Source organism: Pteronotus mesoamericanus, unplaced genomic scaffold, assembly GCF_021234165.1.
Source record: "Pteronotus mesoamericanus isolate MK-2021 breed Mesoamerican mustached bat unplaced genomic scaffold, CSHL_Meso_final contig_25, whole genome shotgun sequence".
NCBI classification, from domain to species: domain Eukaryota; kingdom Metazoa; phylum Chordata; class Mammalia; order Chiroptera; family Mormoopidae; genus Pteronotus; species Pteronotus mesoamericanus.
This window is the reverse complement of record NW_026555105.1, coordinates 20,966,068-20,987,930: the sequence shown is the minus strand read 5'-3', so window position 1 is coordinate 20,987,930 and position 21,863 is coordinate 20,966,068. Positions and strand designations below refer to the sequence as shown.

The 21,863-nt window shown below is 53.2% G+C and overlaps 1 protein-coding gene across 2 annotated transcripts; it reads right to left on the bottom strand.

Annotated features, from left to right (window-relative positions):
- Positions 1-3,274: 3,274 nt before the first annotated feature.
- Positions 3,275-20,728, bottom strand: RBCK1 (RANBP2-type and C3HC4-type zinc finger containing 1). Of its 2 annotated transcripts, XM_054573926.1 has the most exons (13): positions 20,674-20,728; positions 20,035-20,258; positions 18,821-18,965; positions 13,181-13,274; positions 12,873-13,071; positions 11,645-11,766; positions 11,388-11,561; positions 10,111-10,271; positions 9,020-9,131; positions 6,346-6,525; positions 5,532-5,630; positions 5,043-5,186; positions 3,275-3,971 (listed from the first exon to the last, which is right to left on the bottom strand). In XM_054573926.1, exons 2-13 carry the CDS (start codon positions 20,054-20,056, stop codon positions 3,891-3,893), a joined length of 1,533 nt encoding a protein of 510 aa, XP_054429901.1. In that variant the 5' UTR covers positions 20,057-20,258; positions 20,674-20,728; the 3' UTR covers positions 3,275-3,890. The 2 variants fall into 2 exon arrangements, with proteins under 2 accessions (XP_054429901.1, XP_054429900.1); XM_054573925.1 differs by lacking the exon at positions 20,674-20,728 and having other exon boundaries at positions 20,035-20,616.
- Between the last annotated feature and the right edge of the window lie 1,135 nt (positions 20,729-21,863).

Here is a 21,863-nt window from a genome sequence, read left to right as displayed (position 1 = left end):
CCCTAGGTAGCCTCAGATTGGGGCTAGTCACCCCAAGGCCAAGTGGTTAGACAGGAAAATTTTGGCCCCACCCACTGACCTAGGAGGTGAGGGAAGGCTGGAGATTGAACTCTACAAACTCTTCATTCAGAGATTTTAAGAGCTTCAGGGAGGGTGGTGCGCCCAGAGAGGGCTCGGGGGACGTGCACCCTCTCCCCATACCATGCTGTATTCATGTCTACCATTGAGACATTTGTTAGTTATGTCCTTTATTAAAAAATTGGCAAATGTAAGTGTTTTCCTGCATTCCGTGAGCCCTGCTAGCAAATTATTGAGAGGGAGATAGGAGAGGGAGTGGTGGAACCCCCTGAATTTGAAGTTGGCCAGGCAGCAGCGTGGGCAGCCTGGCACTGTATTTGCGGCGGGCGCCTGCAGGGAGGCAGTCTCGTGGGCCTGAGCCCTTCGACTTGTGGGATCTGATGTTGACTCCAGTGTCAGAAGTGAATTGTTGGACAGCCGGTTGGTGCTGGAGAATTAGAGAAGTGGTGTCAGAAAATAGCACACGACATGCAAGGCTGAGGGAAAAGTAGTGTACAAACAGTAGCTACATAAAAAGTGGGTGATTTGTAGGCAGCAAAGCCCAGGAGGACTGGAGTCTGGGGCCTATGGAGAGATGGAGAAGGCAATGTCAGTGGAAGGGAACTTGGGAGTTCAGGTCAGGACAGCTTTGAGCACTGTGGAGGGGAGGATGGGCCGTGAGCAAAAGTGGGTTGAGAGAGAGAATTACTGGTGGCATCATGGCAAGTGTGTTACTTCATGGCAGCCTGAGCTTCTGCAAGTGACAACGTCTCAGACTCGTTGTCAATAACAGTAAGATAGGGGTAGCCCCATCTCATGTGGACAGTTTAATGAAATGTTTGGGAAAATGCTTTACACACTATAAGGTCATGCAAGTGTTTGGATTCTGTTTTGGTGAACATTTATTCATCAGTAAATACCTTTAGCCAGCCCTACACTTTGGTCCCGTGCTCACTCAGGGACTAAGTGGTGACAAAGGACTAGGCCAAAGGCTTTTGCCAAATCCAAGCAAGAGAGGGTGGAGCCTGAGCCTCAGCCTGACCGCGTCTCCCTTCCCCGCCCTGCTGTCCCCTTGGTGCCTTTTGCTCTGGCTCCTGCTGCCTTTTTCTCCTGCCTTCACGAAGGCCCTCTACTTGATAGCGGCATTTCCCCCCCCCCCCCCCCCGGCTTACTAGAGGAAGGGGGCGACACTACAGGAAGACGTGTTAGCTCTGGCACAGATGGTAGGGCCCAGCCTCCACTTCCTGTTCACAGCAGCAGCAGCTGCTCTTTTGAGCAGCAGGCTTGTGCTCACCTCCTGTTCTGGGAGACAAAGATTATGCCCCTGAAGTACATTTGGGACCTGCTGCTGCTTCAGGTAGGTGGTTTGAGTCTGAAGCCCATGGGGTGTGGTTTCAAGTCTGCTCTGCCCAGTTGGCAATGGGTTGGTTCCCAAAGTCTGGGGCCCCAGCCTGGGGTAACCCCTTGGGAGAGGGCGGCACCTCCCCCTGACCCTGCAGTAGAGATTGCCCATGAGCTGGTCGTGGTTTTTTTTTTTTTTTTTTTTTTTTAAATTTTAGAAAGAGGGAGAGGTGGGGAGAGGGGAGAAACATCCATTTTTTTGTTCCACTTACGCATTCATTAGTTGACTCTTGTACATGCCCTGACTGGGGATCAAACCCCCAGTGGGCGTACTGGGAAGACGCTCTAACCGAGCCACGTGGCCAGGGGGAACCTAACTTTAGTCCTCCCCCCGCTGGTACGGTGAGTATGGCACGGGAGGCTGCCTCAAACTCAAACTCCCTGTTCACGTTGTGGATGAAGGGGGCCAAGTGCGCGCACAGCCAGTGAGGCCTTCTGCCTGCCTTGCTCTCCCTTTTTATACAACCATAGGTCAAGAAATACGTCCTTCCTACCTGTTAATATTTAGGAGAGGAGAAATGGTGCAAGGGCATTGAAAATACCCCAGCGTGTGGCACACTGGGGGTGATGAAGACCATGGTCACCCGGCGGGTGGTGGGCACCCTCGTGAAGAGAGCTCTGTTGTGTGACCCGGCTGTTCCTGCCACATGGAATTGAAGACCTGAGATTATCACACTTCAACCCTTTCAAGAAAGGCTAGGCCTATAGATTCTCTCTCCATTTCAAAATGGCAACAAATTCACATTTCTCAAACAGTACTGGGTGGACTGAGTACAGACGGTGGCTTGGTACAGAGGATGTACAGTGTGCGTCCTCTCAACCAAGAGAACATTCTCTGCCTTTCTCTTGGGCCCAGGCCCCTGAAGGGTGCCAGATGGGCCCCGGCAGGAGAGGAGGCGGGGGCAGCTGGTAGAGAGCATTCTGCCCTGAGCGGGCCGTCTCACTCCTGCAGTCCAGGTCTCAGCTGCTCCTGCTCCTCCGAGCCGGTGGCTCTGCTGGCCATGTCTTGCTCCCCGGGGGGCGGCCCCCCTTCAGCGCTGTGAGCCAGCACAGGGAGTGGGTAAGGCATGCCTGTCCTCTGAGAGCTCTGCTCACGGTGCCCGGGGCCGCCTCTTTCTAGTCTTGGCATCCAAGGGCAGGGTGGCAATGAGTTTCCAGGGGCTCAAATAGAGCCCATTCCCCCAAAACCACATGCCCCAACTTCTGGAGCCAGGAGTGCAGGCCTGAACAGCAGAGACATGCTCCGCTTGTTGTGATGATCCACATCACAGCCCCAGCGTGCGGGCCGTCAAATACCCGATCTCACCGGGGAAGGCCTCAGAAACTTAAGAGAATGTACACCCAGAACTATGTATTATTAACCTCTGGCCGGCACAGAAAGGGGACTAACAAATATTGCTGGACTATATCAATACTACATAATACTGTGGCATCTTGCCTGAGATGTTAAAATTAGGATGGACAACCTAACCCCTCAACTGCAGGAGCTTCACCTGGTCCTGAAATGTCTGTTCCCCAACCTTGGATGTCCACTGAGCGGCCAGAGGCAGCTGCAAGCTTTTCCTGCCAGCCCGTACCTGCTGCTCAGCCTCTCCCCACCCCCACGCCCGCACGGATCTGCAGGCCTGGCTTTGCGGTCTCTCTCGGCACTCTGCAAACTCCGCCTGTCGCGGGGAGCGTCCTGCCCCATTGAGCTGGGCGCAGGGGTGCCAGGCAGCTCTCATACATGCTTCCTGCTGCAGTTCCTGGAGAGCTCGGGATCGTGCGTGTGTGCAGGATCCCAGGCCACGTGCCTTTCACAGACATCACTCACATCCCTTCCTGGAAAACCATTTTATTTGGCTTACACCAGCGGCAAAGAGGGAGAGGCGGAATCTGGACTAGGGGGGTGTGCTCCCTGGTCTCCCTCTTGGCTCTGAATGGGATTAGCAGCAGTTCTAAGAGGCCCCAGGCCTTCAACAGCAAAGCCAGAGAAAAGTCAGCCCCAGAGAGCCGGCAGGGGAAGTGGCAGGCTGCGAGTGCCCGGGTGTGGGAAACGGTGGTGGACGGGGGTGAGAGGGTGGACTCCCGTGAGGCTCCCAGAGGCTCCATCCAGCAAGGCCTCTAGCCAGGGCTGTGTTTAAGGCTAGGCCAGGCGGAGTGGGAGCCGCACAGAAGAGATGAGAGGTCTGGCCAGCAAGCCCCAGGGGAAGGGCAAAGGCACTGGGGCAGAGGCGGCTGTGGACAACAGACAGCTCCGGCAGGGCACTTGCAACACACACAGCAAACGAGGCCGCCCATGCAGCCCAGGGGCGTGGGCCTCTGCTGGGCCCGTCTCAGCACAGCACACAGGCATCTCCCAGGCCAGAAATCAGAGCCAAAGCACCTGCCCTGTCCCGCAGCAGCTTGTGGACATGAGGCTGGGTCAGCGTGGGGACCGGGCCATCTTCATCTCAGTGGCAGTTCTGACAGCTGGGGTGGCAAGGACTCCCATTCACCCGGCAGCGGCAGCCCCCATTGGTGTCTCCGGGGCCCTGGGGGATGACGGAAGAGAAGGTCAGGGCAGGGAAGACAGTGCCCCCCGCTGTTCCCTCACACCCCAACACAGTGCACACTCCACTCCAGGCCGTCGTCTGGGCAGGCTCCCCCCACTTCTCAGCTGGCCCGCTCAGCCTCGGCGACCTGACGGAGGCCACTGGGCACCCCAACTGCATGGCCTCTGCCTGCCTATCCCAGACCCAGAACAGGGAGAGGGGCTGGGGGTCTCCGTGTGTTCTGTGAGGGTCGGCACATGGGCAGAACGGAAAGCGGCCATTTCCTTCCGCCTCCATCTCTCTCGATGCCTGTGTGTATGGAACCACCATGACCCCCAATTCCAGCAACGCACCCTGGACAGCTACCACATACGAAGTGCTTGCAATATGATGGGCACCTTGCTAAGCACTTTTCTCACACCTTTCCCTTTGATTCTGACAAGCCTGAGGGGGACAGGCCCAGGTGCCACCTCCATTTTACAGATGAAGAAGCTGACGCTCAGAGAAGGCAGAACAGCCTGCCCTGCACAGCACGCGTGTGCCAGGGTCAAGCACCCAAGCCACCCCGATTCCAGGCTGAACCCTTAATCATTGTCCTCTAGGGCAAGGGTCACAGCCTTTGTCTGTAAAGAGCCAGACAGTTTTTGGCTTCACGGGCCAGTCTCTGCCTCTGTAGCACAAAAGCAGCCAGAGACCGTATGTGAAGGAATGAGCGTGGCAGTCCTAAAATCCAGATTTCATATCATTTGTTTTTAATTTTATTTTTTAACTTACTGATTTTTAGAGAGGAAGAGGAAAGCGGGAGTAAAGAGAGAGAGAAAGAGAGAGAGAAACCTCAGTTTGGTGTTCCACCTATTTATGCACTCAGTGGTTGACCCTTGCATGTGCCCTGACCGGGGATCGAACCCAAAAGCTTGGTGTATCAGGCTGATGCTCTAACCAACTGAGCTACCCAGCCAGGGCCAGATTTCATATAATTTTCACATCACAAAATATTCCTCACTCTCAGGCAAGGCCCATGTGGGGGGGCCTCCCACAGCTCCCCTGAGCCTCTGCTTCCCAAGGACTCACCCCCGGTCCCCAGCGTGGGCCCTTGGTGACCCAGCAGATCTCGGTGTGGCAGACGGTGCAGCGGATCCAGTCACAGCCATCCTTCTTCTGCACCACGATCTGGCACTGCGGGCAGTGCATGGCCTCGCCCTGCTGCAGCATGGACTGGGGCAGAGCAGGGGCTGACCTCGGGCCGGCGGGGTGGCTGCCCGGCCCCTCCCCTGCCCGGCCCCCTCCCCGCCGCAGAGACTGCAGACTCCGCCACCTGGATGGTGGAGTGAGTCACTTTCCTCTGCTCCGTTTCTGCAGTCTCCTCCCTTCCTCCACCCAGTCACTTGTTCTGCTGCTTGTCACCTGAGCGCTTATCCCCAAGCCCCAGCTCCAGATGGGAGTGAGAGCAGCAGGGAGGTCAGAGCCTCAGGGCCCTGGGAACCGCAGCCCTTTCTGAGAAGTCCCCATGCCCCTACTAGCTCCCGCAACTCAAAGCCCTCAGCCCTGCCCCGGCCTCACCCTCAGCATCTCTGTCGTCTGCCGGGCGGCCACGTCGTTCTGAGCCCGCAGGGCCAGGTCATCCTGGTACTCCTTACAGTTCATCTGCTCGTGGATGGCCTGCAGCGAGTGAGGGGCTCGAGGTGAGAAGGCTCCCCAGGTAGGCACCTGGGAGAGGTGGGGCACAGAACAGGCATCCGCACACACCTAGCGCCTCCAAGGGTTGTTCCGCAGAGGACCTCGCTTTCTAAGTCATCCCCCTGCTGAGGCCAGGCAAGTGAAGCCAGGGTCAGCGTGTATGATAGTCCTACATACCCATTTATTCCAAGTCCTTACGGGCACGGAGACCCCTAGACCCCCTCTCACCCAGGCTGCGGCCCCTCGTGCCTAGCTAGGTCCACATGCAAGCCTGGTGCTCGGAAGCTAAGCCTGCTTAGGGTGGCTAGGCTCGGACGTGCCTACTCTTGGCCAGTCTCTTTACCAATCAACTGCTGAGATGTCAGGGGCAGGGGTAGGCCTGGGTTTAGGGTCCAGGCTCAGTGCAGGGCAGGAGCTGGGGCTTAGCATGGGGTCAGGGCTCAGGCCGGGGTCAGGGCTCAGGCCCGGGCCAGAGCTCAGTGTACATGGAGGTTCTGTCTGGGGAGGGACTTGGGATCAGGTTTCAGTCCAGGGTCAGCGCTTGGCCCAAGGATTAGGCTCAGTTTGGGGGCCGGGCACCCTCAATGACGGGGAGCTTGAAGTCATGACAACCAGGCCCTTTGCGGAACAAGCACCGACTGGCAGTGAGCTCCTGGCAGGACTAAGGTGACTAAGCAGCGTGGGTCCCCATCCCCACCTTGCAGAGCAGGCAGTTGACGCGTAAACACACGGGGCAGGTGAACTCATTGACATCATCCTCAAAGAAGCACCACCCCTTGCAGTCCAGGGTCTTGCAGTGGTAGCTAAAGGCACTGCGGTTCTCAGCGATGGAGACACCCAGGTCCAGAAAGCGCTGGTAGTCCTCGGGGCTCAGCAGCTGCCAAGAGACCACAGCCTTGGTCTCCAGGGCTCGGAACACCTGGCATGTGGCCTCCTGGCCACCAAATATCCTCCTGAAGGCCCCCAACCCATACAGTCCAACCCCACCCCAGGCTCTTTTCTTCACATCAGTATTTAAAAACTCCGTTCAGAAAGCGGATTAAAACTTCTGAGGATAGACGGTGATGATAGCTGCACAACAATGTAAACATACTTTTTTGTCCTTTATTTTTATTGTTGACAACATGAATATACTTTATGCCACAGAACTGCACAGTTAAAAAGGGTTAATATGGTAGATTTTATATGTATTTTACTGCAACAAAAAATACACAAAAATGGTAACAAGCAATGCTGGGAAATAGGGGGTTCAACCAGAATCCTGGTACATTTCACTCTGAGAAAACAACGTGGCAATAATGTTACAACCATCCCAAACCTTTCTGATCCTTTTGGGACTCACTGGCTTCTACAAGTTTATCCTAAGAAAATAATAAGAAGAGACACTAAGCAAAATGTTTCCTGAAGCATTACTTACAAACTGAGACATTGGGATTATTAACAGAAGAGGTATAAACAAGATGTGCCATGGAGATTTATAATAATATTTAGAAAGATTTTGTAGCCAAATAGCAAAAGCTGTGTGTCTGCCAGTTCCAATGAAATAAAAATCATGCCTATGTTCTAGATCTTGATTGGGGTGGTGGTTACAAGATACATTTGTCAAAACTCACCCAACTGCACGTACAATGGGTGCATTTTATTGGAAGCAAAGTAGACCTTAATAAAGTTGATTTAAACAGGAAAAACATGTCATCCTAGAGACTCTGAAGTTAACAGGAGAAAAACGAAATCAGGGATCTTCTGGGATGATGGGCTTTATGCTGATTTTTCTTTCATTTCTCTACTGGTTCTCTATGCTTTAGGCATGGTTCTTGTAGAAACAATCCCCACTGAATGGCTCTGTTGATCCCTGTCCCTTTTCCTCTCTGCCACACTTGCCTGTTCTCAGGTCACTCTGAGGTTACGTCACTCGCAGGGGCCCCAGGGCATAGGTGGACTGCACAGGAAACACCTCTGGGCACCGACTGCGGGCTCCCCAGGGCAGAGAGGGGGCCTCAGCAACTCCTGGAGCTGCCCTCCTCAGACACCCCACAAATGAGATAAAAATGGGGCTGCTCTTGGGGTAAAGGGCGGGAGTTCCCCAGTTCTACCCCTCTGCCTGTCCTCCCCCCGGGGCAGAACTCCTTAGGCCCCAGGACAAGCTTGGGGAAAGGGGCGGGGGGTGGCGGGAGCAGGGTTTTCAGAAGAAGGGTCACAGGAGAGAGGCAGGAGTGATGGGAAGAAACAGGGGTCTGGTCTGTGTGCCTGTGGGGTCTCCCACTTGGACCTCAGCCCCCTTTGGCCATAGGCACATGACTATGCCTCATGTTTTTGCCTGGGAATCCCAAGATGCCCAGTTCTGGGAAGGCCATTCCTCAGCAGTTTAAAACCTATAAATTAAGCCAAACAGTCCACTTCACAGCTGGGGAGAGGGAGGCCCAGAGAAGGGAGAGGACCTGCTCAAGAGCACCAACAATCAGAGCGAGAACGTGATAACACCGTTAGTAACAATAACAACAGCAAACACACAGGCAGGTGCAGACGGAGATAGCACTGTGACACACTGCTGGAGGAACGGCCCCAATTTGTTCACGTCTCCCTGACTCCACACTCGCGGGCGGTCCCCTCCTGCACAGAATCTGGGCTTGGGCATGTGACCTGCTTTAGCCAGTGGAACAGCAGCAAGTGTGAAAGGAGCAGACTTGGAAAGCACTCCTGCCCTGAGGCTGCCGCCCGTTGCTCTTGGACCTCTGAGACGCCAGTGAGCAGCCTGGCCAGCCTGCTGGAAGGCGGGGGGGCCTCAGTGGAGGCAGGCGCAGTCATCCCGGCCGTCTCAGTAAGACCATGGAACGCCGGTCCAGGACCGCTGACCCACCAGCTAAGCCCAGAGGAGATCAGCTAGGCCCAACCTGGACCAAAAGAATCATCCTGATAAGCCCAACCGAAATTACTGACTTGCAGATTCATGAGCTAAATGCGGTTGTTTTAAGCCACTAAGTCTGAATGACCTGTTACACAGCAAAAGCTAACGGACAAGGGCTTGCCAGGTGTCAAGTACCACTCTAAATGCTTTGCACAAATCCTCTGCTGTAATCTTCGCAACTCTTGAAACAGAAACTAACTCTAACTCTGACGTTATCTGAGACGAGAGGACTGCGGCACTGAGGGCTGTCTGCCTGGAGGTCACCCAGGCCCACTCTTAACTGCTCGGCGGTCTTTCCTTCACAAGGGGGTTTCCTGACTAGTTATCTCCCCCCGTTCCTGCCCTGTTCACTGCCTGGGTCCCCAGCATCCCACGTAAAGAGGGCTCTAGATATACGGCTGCTGCCCGAGCCTGGCGCCCTAGGACCGGGGTGTCCCGCCCCCGCCCGCCCCCGCCCCGGCCTTACCGCCCGGATCTCCCTCTCCAGCAGCTTGCCTGAGCAGGAGTAGGTGTTGTCAATGAAGGGGCAGGCGACCTCCGCCTCCTGGCTGTTGCGGATGGTGCCCTGCAGACACTCCCTGGGGGAGGGATGGAGTGGAGGTGAGGGTCAGAACCCCACCTATCGGGGCTCCACTCTCACACCGTTGGTCTGACCCCTGGTGGCTTCTCCGCAGCACTTCCCTCCCTTCCTGTCCTTCCCACCAGCCCGATACTATGGCCTCAACTCCCGGCCGCCCCGCGGCTCCGGTCCAGTTCTCCAGCCCCGACTGCCTGGAGGACTGCAGCAGCCTCCTCCCGGGCTCCCTGCGTCCACCATGCCCCTCCCCAGCAACTCCCATCCCACAAGGCTCAGAACAAGCCCGAGCCCCTAACTGCGCGGAGTCCCCATGACTCACGCCCCTGGCAGCTCTGTCCACCCCTCTGCTCCCGCCACACCGAACCCTTGTTCCTGCAGACAGGCCAGGCGCGCACCCACACCAGCGGCCTCCAGGGCTTCCCTGGCCCCTGCTCTTTTTACCATAATCCTCTGGTACTTGGCATTTGTCCCAATTTACAACCGTATTAGTGATTATTTGACAAATAATTGGCATCCCCACTGGAATGCCAACTCCAGAAGGCAGAAGCGGAACTTTCCTTCCTGGATACCCAGGCCGAGCACAGCCCCTGGCACCCAGGCGCTGCTCACCAAATGTCAGGATGTGTTCTCCCCAGCCCAGGTCTTCGGATGGGCCTGGGGAGAAGCCTTGGAAGGGGGCAGGCTGCCCACCAGCCAGGTGCAGGGCCAGAGGTTGGCTCAGGTGGCCAGGGCTAGGACTGCGATGCCCCGGCATGGCATGGGCCTGGGTCGGGAGTAGTGAGGGGCGCAGGCTCTGGGGCCAGAATGCCCGAGCCATGCGGCCGCTGTGTACCTCACACTCCTCTCCTGCAAAATGGGGAGACAGCGCCTACCTGGCAGGGTTTTGTGGGTATCCAATCAGATGTGAGCACAGGACCCACCCCCTTTCTGCCCTGGGTAATTGGTGGCCCATCAACACTTGGCTGGGGGTGGGCCCGCACCTGCAGAAGGTATGCAGACACTCCCGCAGCACCACAGCCTCGCCGGGCGCCAGCACCGAGTAGCACACGGGGCACTCGGCGGGCTCGGTGTTCAGCACCAGGCTCCTCTGGTCCAGCTGGACATGCTGCAGGTAGTTCCCCTCCTGCTGCTGCTGCTTGCGCTGGGCACATGGGGCGGGGCCGGGGGCCAGTCAGACCAGGAAGTGGGCAACGAGGGGTTGCAGTCAGATCCCTCCCAGAATAGGGACAAGGCTGGGAGACAGGATCCCCGGGTAGGGGTGGGGGTGGCCAGGCAGTGAGTGTGAGCGTGAGCAAGAGCTGCTAGGAAGGGTAGGGCCCAGGGCAAGAGGAGGGCTAGGCAGAAACAAGCTGGGCTGCAATCAGGGGCCAAGCCAGGCGAGGGGGCAATGGTAGTAGGGAAAGGAAGGGGGGCCAGAGTCTGAGGAGCAGGTCAGAGGTAACAGGGCTCCCATTTCTGCCAAGCCGGGTGGGGCTGGGGCCTGGCCAGGGGATGGAGGTGGAGGAGGAGGGTCAAGATCAGAGTAGGTCAGGGGTGTGTGAAGGGGGAAGTGGTACATAAGGGAGCAGAGCAAGGCAGGAGGGAGGATGGGCCAGGCCAAGGCTGTAGACGGGACCAGGAGTGAGGTGATGGCTCGGGCGGGTCAGGGCGGCACTAGGCCCAAGGACACACAGGTGGAAATGGGGGCATCTGATCGGACGGGGAGCTCTCACGGTTGGGCCCCTCAGTGTAATCAGTGCTTGGGTCACAACTGGTGGTGCGCTGGAGAGGTGCAGGCCCCAGGGGTGGAGGGGTCAACCCCCCTGGGAGCAGAGAGGGGCCAGGTCCTGGGGTCACAGGAAATCAGGGGTAGGCTACGGCCAGAGAGGCAGGGCAATCAGGGGTCGAAGGGTCCAGGGTGAGGTCAAGGCTGAGTAAAGCAGAGCTAGGAGGTCACAGGCGGGTGAAGGAGTGGCAGATGGGGCGCAGCCAGGGTGTCTACCAGGTGCACTTCATGCACAATTGGTGTGTATGTCAGAGCTAGAGGCAGGGCATGTGAGCCTGGATGGGCGTCACAGCCAGGGAGCAAGGTCTCAGCCACAGGATGACCTCCAGGAGAGGGAGGGTCACAGCGAAGTGAAGGTGTCACTGCCTGCCCTGTGTCCGTGAGGGGGCAAGGCAGCAATTGCGGAGAAGCAGCAGCACGGAGGGGCCTCCCTTCCTGGCCTCCACCTCCCGGCCCAGCCTGCAGGCGCCCGCCTGGGGACATCCCGCCCACCTGCTGGTACTGGCGCAGCGCCTCCTCCTCGCCCGCCAGCCGTGCTCGCTCCTCGGCGTCCGGCTGGTACGTGGCAGGGACCTGGTAGGTCTCGGGGCGCGCCCGGCAGCACATCTCGCAGCCAGGACGCGTGGGCTTGTTGATGAAGGTGCAGCCAGGACACTGCCAGCCCACCTGGGGACGAAGGGCTCCGTGAGCTCAGTGCGCCGAGGGGCCAGGGCAGGCGGGGTCAGGGACACGGGGGACGGACAGCTTACCGGTGGGGGCTCAGGAGCAGCGTCAGGCTGCCCCCGCCCTGGCTCCTGCGGGACCCCAGGCTTCGGGGGAGCCGGCTCTAGTGGGCCCCTGGGCTGCAGCGTGAGGTCCTTGAAGCCCAGATCTGGAAAGAACGGTTAAGAGTCTGGCGGATCCATGCAACCCGCTTCGTCCACACGCCCTAGTCAGCCAGGAACCCTGCATCCTGCACAGAGCCCCTCCTGTCCTCTCCCTCCTCCCTGGATGAGTCTCCAGCTTGGTCCTACCAGCTGGACCCAGATCTGGCTGAGGGTCCCTCCGCCACCCGAGAATGCTCCTGAGTCTTCGGGGCTTAAAAACCCTGCCGAACAACGGAGATCCACTGCTCTGAAGTGACGCACCCAGGACAAGCCACACTCCTGCGGTGGTCCTGCCAAAATACTGACTGGTCCACTCATGAGGGGACATTGGACAAAAACCAAAAACTGGCCTGGACTCAAAACGTCTGTGTCAGGAGGGTCAAGGGAAGACTGAGGAGACCAAAGACTCAGAGAGACAGAGAGAGGCAACTGAATGCCAGGGCTTATGTTACAAGGGACGTGTGATGAAGGCGCTGTATCTGTGTTAATTCTCTCAGTTTGAAAGCTGCATGTGGTAGTACAAGAAAGTGAGTCTTTTTTAAAAGGTGATACACGCTGAATTGAAGCATTTATGGGAGAGGGCCAGTATGTCTGCAGCTTAATCTGAAAACAGTTCAGAAAAAAATTATTTATATGGATACAAAGAGATTTTATAATAATTTTATAGACAGGATGATAAAGCAGGGCAAATGTGGTAAAATGTTACTATTTGGGGAACCCACACAAAAGGTCCACCAGGAATTTGTGATACAATTCTTTGTACAATTCTGTAACTTTTCTGCAGGTTTGAAATATTTAAAAACATGAAGTAAAACATTTAAACACTAGTGATTATCATCTAATCTAATTTACAAATTTAGAAAACGAATGAGCAAAGACGGGCAAGGCCTCACCCGAGACCACACAGCGGAGAAATGCCAGAGCCAGGCCTGAACTCAGGTCCTCTCCCCTAGGCCGCTGTTCCCAAAATGGGTCCCGACATGACTCCCTCCCAGGGTGGGGTCCTCTGGCCTCTCTTCCCCACTGTGGCTCAGCTCCTCCAGTCTAGCCGCACGACCCCAGGTGAGTCCCGACCGCAGGTGAGTCCCGTCCCTCGGGAGCAGAGCCTCACCCTCCAGCATCCGCAGCTGGCGCTCCCGCTGCAGCTCCTGAGGGCTGAGCGAGGTGTTGCAGGCTGACAGCAGGTAGAGGTAGGCACTGTCACCATTCCGCCGCACCCCATGGGAGTGCAGGGTCTCCTGGTCCCGGGCCAACCGCTGCCCGATCACCCACCGCTGCAGGGCCGGCGGGAAGCCATAGTCCAGGAACACCTGGCGGAGGTGGGGTGCAGAGAGAGGGAGTGGGAAGGGGGACCGGGGTACAGCCAGGGCAAAATGGGAAGCCTCGGCCCTGATGTCTCCCTTCTGTTTGCTCACTCACCATGTCCTTGAGGGAAGCCACTGTCATGTCAGGGTGCACTGTGAGCCAGATGGTGACAGTGTGCATCTGAGCGTCCTCCACACTCACCCACAGCCTGCAGAGAAGAACAGGGTGGGAACAAGGGTTCCGGCTGCGGGTCCGACCTCCGCCACCAGCTGTAAGCATGGGCCAGTTTGTACGCTTGCGCGTGACACGGACACACACGCACAGGAGCCCCCAGGCTGTGTGAGAGGCCTATCTCCTGAATTCTCGCACCCCTGTGCTTCCTCTTTTATAAGAATCCACTGCTTTAGCCCCTCCGATGGCCACGCACTGCTCCTAGGAATTCCGCACTCACCGTGCACACAAAGGCCCTTGACCTGGCCCCTCACCGCCTCCCCAACCCCTTCTATCCTTCCCTCCCTGGCTCCTCAGCTGAGCAGCCCCCAGCAGCCCCCAGTTGTTATTTACCGAATGCTAAGACTCTGCAAAGCACGTGATATGAATTGATATGAATTAACTCATTGAATCCTCTCAACAAACCCGTGAGGCAGGTACTACTGTTATCCCTATTTCACAGACAAAAACGTGAGCGACAGGTTATGGTGACTCTGCCAAGCAACCAATTAATAAGTGTTAGAGGCAGGATTTCAATCCAAACAGTCTTTTTCCAGAGAAAGTAGTTTCAAACACCAGCCTTCTTAAGGATCCTAAAGCAGCTTTGGAAGACCAAAAGCATAAAAAGGGAGAGCTAAGATGAAAAACCAGAAATGATCCCAGACGAAACATAAATTAGGAAGCAAAACAGTAACAGTAAAGCTCATTTCATACCATCAGAGAGATCTAGGAGAACATTGCATCAAGCAATCGGAAATGAGGAAGAACTGGAAATTTACAAGTGACTCCTGATTAACCTAACCTTCAGATCCAACTACAAGTTCACATGAAAAAGGAGAGATAGTCAATGACACCCTGTGGTGGCAACTAATAAATCCAGAATGTAGGAAAATTCTAAAGATCAAAGAACAGTTTTCTTAAGAAAATTAATAGCATAAAAATAGAGAATAAAAAAGGCTTAGACAATAATAAGACATGTTATGTGCAGATCACACTGGAACAAACAAGTGTAAAAAGCAGTAATGAGATAATTAGGGAAATCTGAATATAAACAGAGTATTAGAGGATTTAAAGGACTAATAATTTTTTAGGTGTGAAAATGGTATCAAGGTTACTTTTGAGTCCTTATTTTTTTAAAAAGATTTTATTTATTTTTTAGATAAAGAAAAAGGGGGGAGAAAGAGAGGGAGAGAAACATCAACATGCAAGAGAAACATCAATCTGCTGCCTCCCACATGCCCCCGACCGGGAATCCGGCCCACAAACCAGGCATGTGCCCCAACCAGGAATTGAACAGCAACCTGTCAGTTCTCAGGGTGGCTCTCAATCCACCAACCCACACCGGCCAAGGCTGAGTCCTTATTTTTTTTTTAAGGCATCAAATTATTCATGAATGAAATAATATCTGAGATTTACTTTTAAATACTCCAGAAAATACTCTCAAAAATTCTTCAGGGTAATGATTCTCAACACCCAGCCAACTATCAATGAAGTGAGGGCAAAATATAGACATTTTTAGACATGTAAAAACTTCAAAAGTTTACTATCCACTTTCCCATAGGAAAAGTTTTGGAAATAAAAGAAATACAAATAGCTGAGTCTGATGCAGGAGAATGGAAGAGAACTAAAAGGAAATTAAGAGGTCTAGACCTTCACCATCAAAACATTTCAAATATAAAAGAGCATACATACATTTTCAGGCCAAGTGTCCATCAATAGATGTCCCATGGACAAAACAACCATGGGACATTTACCCAATGAAATTCTACTCGGCTGTAAAGAAGAAAATTTTACCCTTTGCAACAGTATGGATGGACCTGGAGGACATTATGTGAAGGGAAATAAGCCAGTCAGAGAAAGACACGTACCACATGATTTCACTCATATGTGGAATCTAATGAACAAACTGAAGTAACAACCAAAAGAGAGACAGACTCACTGATGGAGAGCAGATGACAGCTGGTCGGTGGGGGGCAGTGGAGGTTGGGGGTGGAGGGATCAAGCAAAAAGGACGCATGGACAGGGATAAAAGGGCGGTGACTGCTGCGGGGGGTAAGGGGACAAAACGGTGATGGAAAAAATATAATAAAGATTATGCATTTTTTTAAAAAGTGTATACACTTTCAATAGTACTACTTGTCCTACAATGAATAATATTTCCATAATTCAATGGAAAGTGCTATTTTAGTGGGTTTAGATTTTTAGAATCAACCTAGAGACAAAGCACAGAAGCCTTAATGATAGTTTAAAAAAACAAAAGCTAAAAGCTATAACGTTAGCACTAATAACAAAAAAATAACAGTTGGAGCCCTCATATCCAATGTCCTCAGTCAGTATTGATCAGTTCAATCAGAAAATCCGTTCAAGCGGAGAATCACAGAAACAGTCACAGACAAACCTTAAACACTTCATTTTACCTCACAAGTGACATATACACAGTTATTTGCCGATCTCCAGGGGAACGGCCAGTGGCTTTTTTTGAGTGTGAACCTGCCTTGGGAGTTTCCCGTTTTTTATTTTTGGATGAACCGTGCCCACCATACATAGTCCATGATTTGCAGTATCAGCTTCTTTAAAGTGGAGCAAAAACCTAAAGACACTCTCAAAGCATCTCAGTACAGAACTCTTTTGGATTTTTATCTTTTTTTTTTCTTTTTTCTTTTTACAATTGCCTCACCCTAGAGTGGTAAGTTGTTTTTTTGTTTTTTTTGTTTTTTTTTTGTAACATGTCTCTATGTTGTCTTTCTAAAGCAATCAACTTCTTTTTCATAAAAACAATTCTCTTTCAACACTCATCTTTTACCGATTGATGTAACAGCTAATCATATTATAATATTAACAAGTACAATGGCTATAAACAAAGCTGTGGCGCAGCAGTATTTTTTTTTAATATACATACATTTTGTATTTTGGAGAGGGGGCAAGTTATGGAGAAGGAGAGAGAAACACTGATGTGAGAGAGAAACACTGACTGGCCGCCTTTTGTACACACCCTTCCGGGGGCGCACGCTGCCACCCAGGCCCGGGCCCGGGCCCACCAGGAATCAGCTGTCGACCTTGCAGGACACACCCAACGAGCGGAACAGCACGGGCAGGGGGCTGCAGCAGCGGTTTCACAGCAGAAACTACAGTGCTGTGATGGCGGGGGGTCAAGAAGCGTCAACTGGGAAGACTTGCACTGCAATACTTTCACAAAAATCACAAAGTCAGGAAAAGGAAAGGTGAGAGAGGAGTACGTTAAATTCCTCATTTTCATAACAAGGAAGGCACAGGTACCCTCTCAAGTTGATGTATCAAGAAGAGGATACGTAAGTATTTTATTTCAAACAAAATGGCCCATCGATCTAGAGACTCCCTGTAACCCTCATCAAAATCCCAGCTGGTTTTTTTTTGCAGGTTTCCTGGGCCAAAGACTAACAGTATCCACTTTCTCTTGCTTCTCTTGCTGTGAGAACCCCAGAATTCCTTTTCTTTCATTAAAAAACTTCATTGATTTTTTTTTTTTTCTGAGAGGGAGAGAAACATGGATTTGTCGTTCCCCTTATGTATGCATTCATTGTTGATTCTCATATGTGCCCTGATCAGGGGTCACACTGCCACCTTGACAAGTCAGGACAACGCTCTGACCAACTGAGCTGCCCGGCCAGAGCAAGAGCCTCTGCGCTCTTGCAGTCTGCCTGGCTCTATTTACAACCTCCCTTCAGGCTGAGTGTGGCTAGGGGAGTAAGTTCTGGTCCACAGAAATCAAGTGGAAGAAATGTAACTTTCTGAGAAGTATGTGCTCTTAAAAGAAGTGTGGGAGGAGCTACCTTTCTTCCCTTCCTCCTCCCTGCTGATAAGAAGGCTGATGTGCCCTTGTTGGTGTGGTTCCATGGATTGAGTGCTGGCCTGTGGGCTGAAAGGTCACTGGTTCGATCCCAGTCTGGGCACGTGCCTGGGTTGCGGGCCAGGTCCCCAATTGGGGGCATGCGAGAAGCAACCGATTGGTTATCTCTTACACATAGATGTTTCTCTCCCTTTCTCGTTCCTATCCCTTCCCTCTAAAAATAAAGAAATAAAATCTTAAAAAAAAAGAATGCTGATATGATGACTGGAGCTGGAGAAACCATTTTGGACTGAGATGTGAACCTCAAAAGGAGGCCACGAACGGCAAAATAACAAGACAGGAGATGCATGAGACCCTGAGGACCCCAGGAGCAGATCCTCCGCGTCCGGACTGCCTGCCACCAAACTTGTCTATGCCACTGTTATTACGTGTTTTTCTGTAACAGGAGGCCTAACATCCTAAAGCAGCCCCTAACAACCCTGTTAGGTAGCTGCTACCATTGCCCCATTTTTAAAATGACAAAAACTGAAACTCGGAGCAGTGAAATAACCTGCCCTAGATCTCACAGCTGATTAGTGACAGAGCTGGGGTTTGAAGGCAGGTCTCCTGACACCAGAGCCTGCCGGTAAGAATGACTGTTCTAGCGCGGCTCTGAGAGTCCTCAATCCTTGCTGGGTTGCTGAAGATTCCACGTACACATTCCGAGTTTGTTCTCGCCAACCCATTCCACAAGGCTAGCAGAAGAAAGCCTGACACCCAGTGGATCACCAAACTAGACCACAGGCACGGGGAGAGGCGAGGGCTGACCTCTGCAAGCAGCGGGAGCAGTGGCACTGGAAGGGCCCCGAGTTCCACCACGCTATTGGTGGTTCTCGCCGGACAGCTCGGAGAAGGAGTAATGTTCTCCAGCTCCGCCATTACCGCTACTATAAGTAAAGTGTGAAAAATTCTTACTTAATAGACAATTTAGGACAGTCGTGTCTGCTTAAAAATGTTCTTTAATTTGCTAACACTCAAAGTCTGCAGGTTGTTTCGTGAATGCATTGTTCAATTTGAAAGTTAGCGCTGGCTGGGTAGCTCAGTTGGTTAGAGTACTGCTCACTATGCCAAGGTGTAGGTTTGAGCGCCGGTCAGGGCACGTGCAAGAATCAACCTAATGCATACATAAATAAGCAGAACAACAAATCGATGTTTCTCTCCCTCTCTCCCTAAAAAAATCAATCAATCAATAAAAAACTTAGCCCTCACCAGGTTGCTCAGATGGTTGAAGCATCAATCTATACACCAAAAAAGGTTGTAGGTTCAATCCCCAGTCGGGGCGTGTTTGGGAAGCAACTGATAGATGCTTCTTTCTCACATAGATGTTTCTCTTTTCCTCCTCCTCTCTCAAATCAATAAACATATCCTTCGTGAGGGTTAAAATAAATAAATATACAATTTTTAAAGAATTATATGTTTAAGAAAGTTAAAGTTCAATCATTTTTTAAGATGATAAGTGATGGTGTATCTCATTTCTCATAAGATAAACACTTTTGTCTTTGCCTTATCTTATTAGGCGTTTTCTATGTCAGTGTTTAAGATGCCGTTTGGTATAATAAGTGTAAAATAAATTCTGTGAAAGAGGTAAAAATAAAAGAGTAACTCTATCGGCAAGAATATATTATGGCCCACTGGGGTTCAGCGAGCCCTATGTCTTTGGCCAGCCATGCACTCCTCACCTGATGTCCTGTGTTGGGGACACCTCAGGCTTCAGTTGCACTCTCAGGGGTACGCGTTGCTCTGCCAGCCAGATGGCGCACTGCATAGCCACCTGCTCATCCCCGCCTGCCACTGCTCGGGCAAGTCTCAGGGCCATCTCCTCGGCTAAAATTCAACACAGTGGACACAAGTTAGCACAGGGTTAATTTTCAGGAGCTGGGGTAAGGGCGGAGACAGGAGGGGATCCTTTGCACATGCTGCTTCTTCTGTCTTCCTGGTGAACTCCTACATATCCTGAGGAGCCTTCTCTGATACGCCCCAGTACCCCTTCCTCCTCATTTGGTTCTGTTTTTCCTTCATATCCCCAGGTCCCCCTTACTTCCATTCATTTGGCTAGTATGCATTTACTAAGTTCCTACTGTGTGCCAGCCACTGTCCCAGAAAGTGGGATTCAGCAGTGAATTATATAAACAGGACCTTTCACCCTAGTAAGAAGACAGACAAGTTTAATAGAAGAGAAAAACAGATTGTGGTCCATGCTGGCAACAAACTAAACAGGGCAAGGAGATCAGGGAAGGCTTCTAGGACGAGGTGACATTGAACCTGAGACCTGAAAGAGGAGAAGCTGGATATTTCAAGACCCAACTGGGGAAGAGTGTTCCAGGTAGAGAGAAAGGTAAGAGCAAAGGCCTTGAAGAAGTGGTTGGATTAGATCAGAAACAGCCAGGGAGGGCTCCAGAAGAATAACCAAGGGGTGAACAGAGGAAGACCATGGGGTCAGCCAAGCCAGAAGGGCGCAGTGGGCCACTCAAGGGCTCTGGGCTTTGTTCTAAGAACCCAGAGAAGCACCAGAGGGTTTTTGAGCAGGTGTGACATGACCTGATTTATGTTCTACAACACAAGGTGGAGAGGGCAAGAGGGAAGGCAAGGACCCTTGGTGTTCAGATCAGTGAGGTCTGTCTCCCCCACCAGCCTGGGAGGTTTCCTGTGTCCTCTGGGAGCTCCCATCTCAGCCCAGAGCTGGCCCACGGAGGCCTCAGGGCCACCGCATAAATGAATGACCAGACAGCTCCGATAGTAACTGGGCCCCAAGGGAGGAAACTGAAGGGCGAGTGGGCAGAGGGAGGCCAGGGATAAAGCCCCTCTCCCAGGCCTTTCTCGGCAGGGGAGCAAGGGTCCTAGCAGAGCCAACCTTCCACCCGAAGTTTCCCAGTCGCATCCAGCCTCTGCCCACCTTTCTTGGTCTTCTCGTCCATTTGGCGTGGTTGCTCCCATCACCCCAGGAGGGGGCTCTAGCTCCGGGGAAATGCTATCTCCAGGTCACTAGGCAGAGGGCAAGCGATCAGGAGCAATTCAGCCCCGGCCAGGGGCCTCCAGCGTGGCCTGAGCCCTCTTTGTGCCTCGGTGTCCCCTGCAGCAGTCGGTGGCATCACACTCCCCGAGGATCGGGGACGGGGCCTGGGATAGGGGACAAGCCGGGACCCTGCGTGGGAGATGAAAAGGCAGGAGGCACCGAGCCAAGCCCGCAATGGGCGACCGAAAAAAACGGGACAGGCCTGGTATTGGCGGGGCGACACCGCACCGCCGGGACGCTGGGAAGCCCCAGGCAGGGCCCCCACTTCTCCCCGCTGGGAGCGCCCCGGCTTCCGTGACTTCAGCCAAGCTCCCAGCCTTCCAGCCCCAGTGAGTCGGAAGGAGGGGAGCAGTTTCGGCGGAAGAGAAAGTGAAAGTGGCGGCCCCGGAAGTAGGGGCGGGAGATGGTCGCAGGATCCGGGACACCCTACCCGTCCCTACCCCCAGCACCCGGCCCACCGTAGGCAGTCGCAGCCGCACACTGCCCTGTCCCAGTCCACGGCGGCCCCGGGCGCTCAACCTGTCGGCCCCGGGCAGCCCCACTCCACCTCGGATGGATTCCCGACTCCCCCGACCCTCTCTCTCCTGCCCAGCCCAGCCGGCACTTCCGCCGGGTGGCTGGGGGGACGGGAAGGACGGGGCAGGGGCGGGGCAGCGGCCGCGGACGGGGATTGGACGGAGTGGGTCTCAGCTCCGCCAAGCCACCAGCACAGGGGTGCGCAGACCCGGTCCTTAGCTGGGTTTGCAGACGAGGAAACGAAGACGCTGTTTAAGAACTGCCCGAGACCACCAAGTCGGATTTGTATTCGGACCCGGAGGGCTCAGGAACTCACCCTCAGCCAGCCAGACTGCTCTCCACCTGTTTATTTAAAGGGCTGCTAACGAAGTTTGCGTTTGCCTGCGACACGCTGGAAGTTCTTGGCATCCTCCAGACAACCTGCCCCTTCATTTTCCTCCCACCCCTCATCCCATAGATCATCAGGTCCTGTGGGGTCCCCCTGCAGAATAGATCCAGAATCTGCCACCTCTCACCCTCTCCACACCCCATCCCGCTGTTCTCCGTCGCTTCTCCTCGGGGGTTTTACAACCTCCTCACTGGGCTCCTTGCTTCTCCTTTTGGCCCCTGTTGTCCATTTTCCACTCAGCTGCCATAGGGTCCTGTTACAATGTAAATCAAACTATGTCACTCCTCAAAACACTCCCAATAGTTTCCATCTCACTCAAAAGCCTGGTAAAACTTGTAAACTGCCTCCTCCCTTTTTTTGACTACTATTCCCTGGCTCACTCCATTCAAGCCCCAGTGGCCTTCTGAGTCCTAGAACAAGGCAGACTATACACCCACCTCAGGGCCTTTGCACGATCCAAATATCTTCATGGCTTGCTCTCTCCCTTTATTTTGTTTCTTACTGAAAGATTTTCTGTGTCTACTCTATCTGAAATTTCATATATGCATCTACATCCGGTATTTCATAGTCTCCTTCCTGGCTTCATTCCACCCCCACCCCCCAAGCATGTATTACTATCTAATAGCATATTTTACTTATTTATCTTGTTTTTTGTCTGTTTCCCTCTTCTAGAGGGCAGGGACTTTGTCTCTTTCGCTCCCTGCTGTGTTCCTGGTGCTTACGGATTATATGTCAGTTGAATGAATGAATCTCAGACTTTCACCTGGGATCATTTTCCTTTTGCCTGACATACATCCCTTAAAAG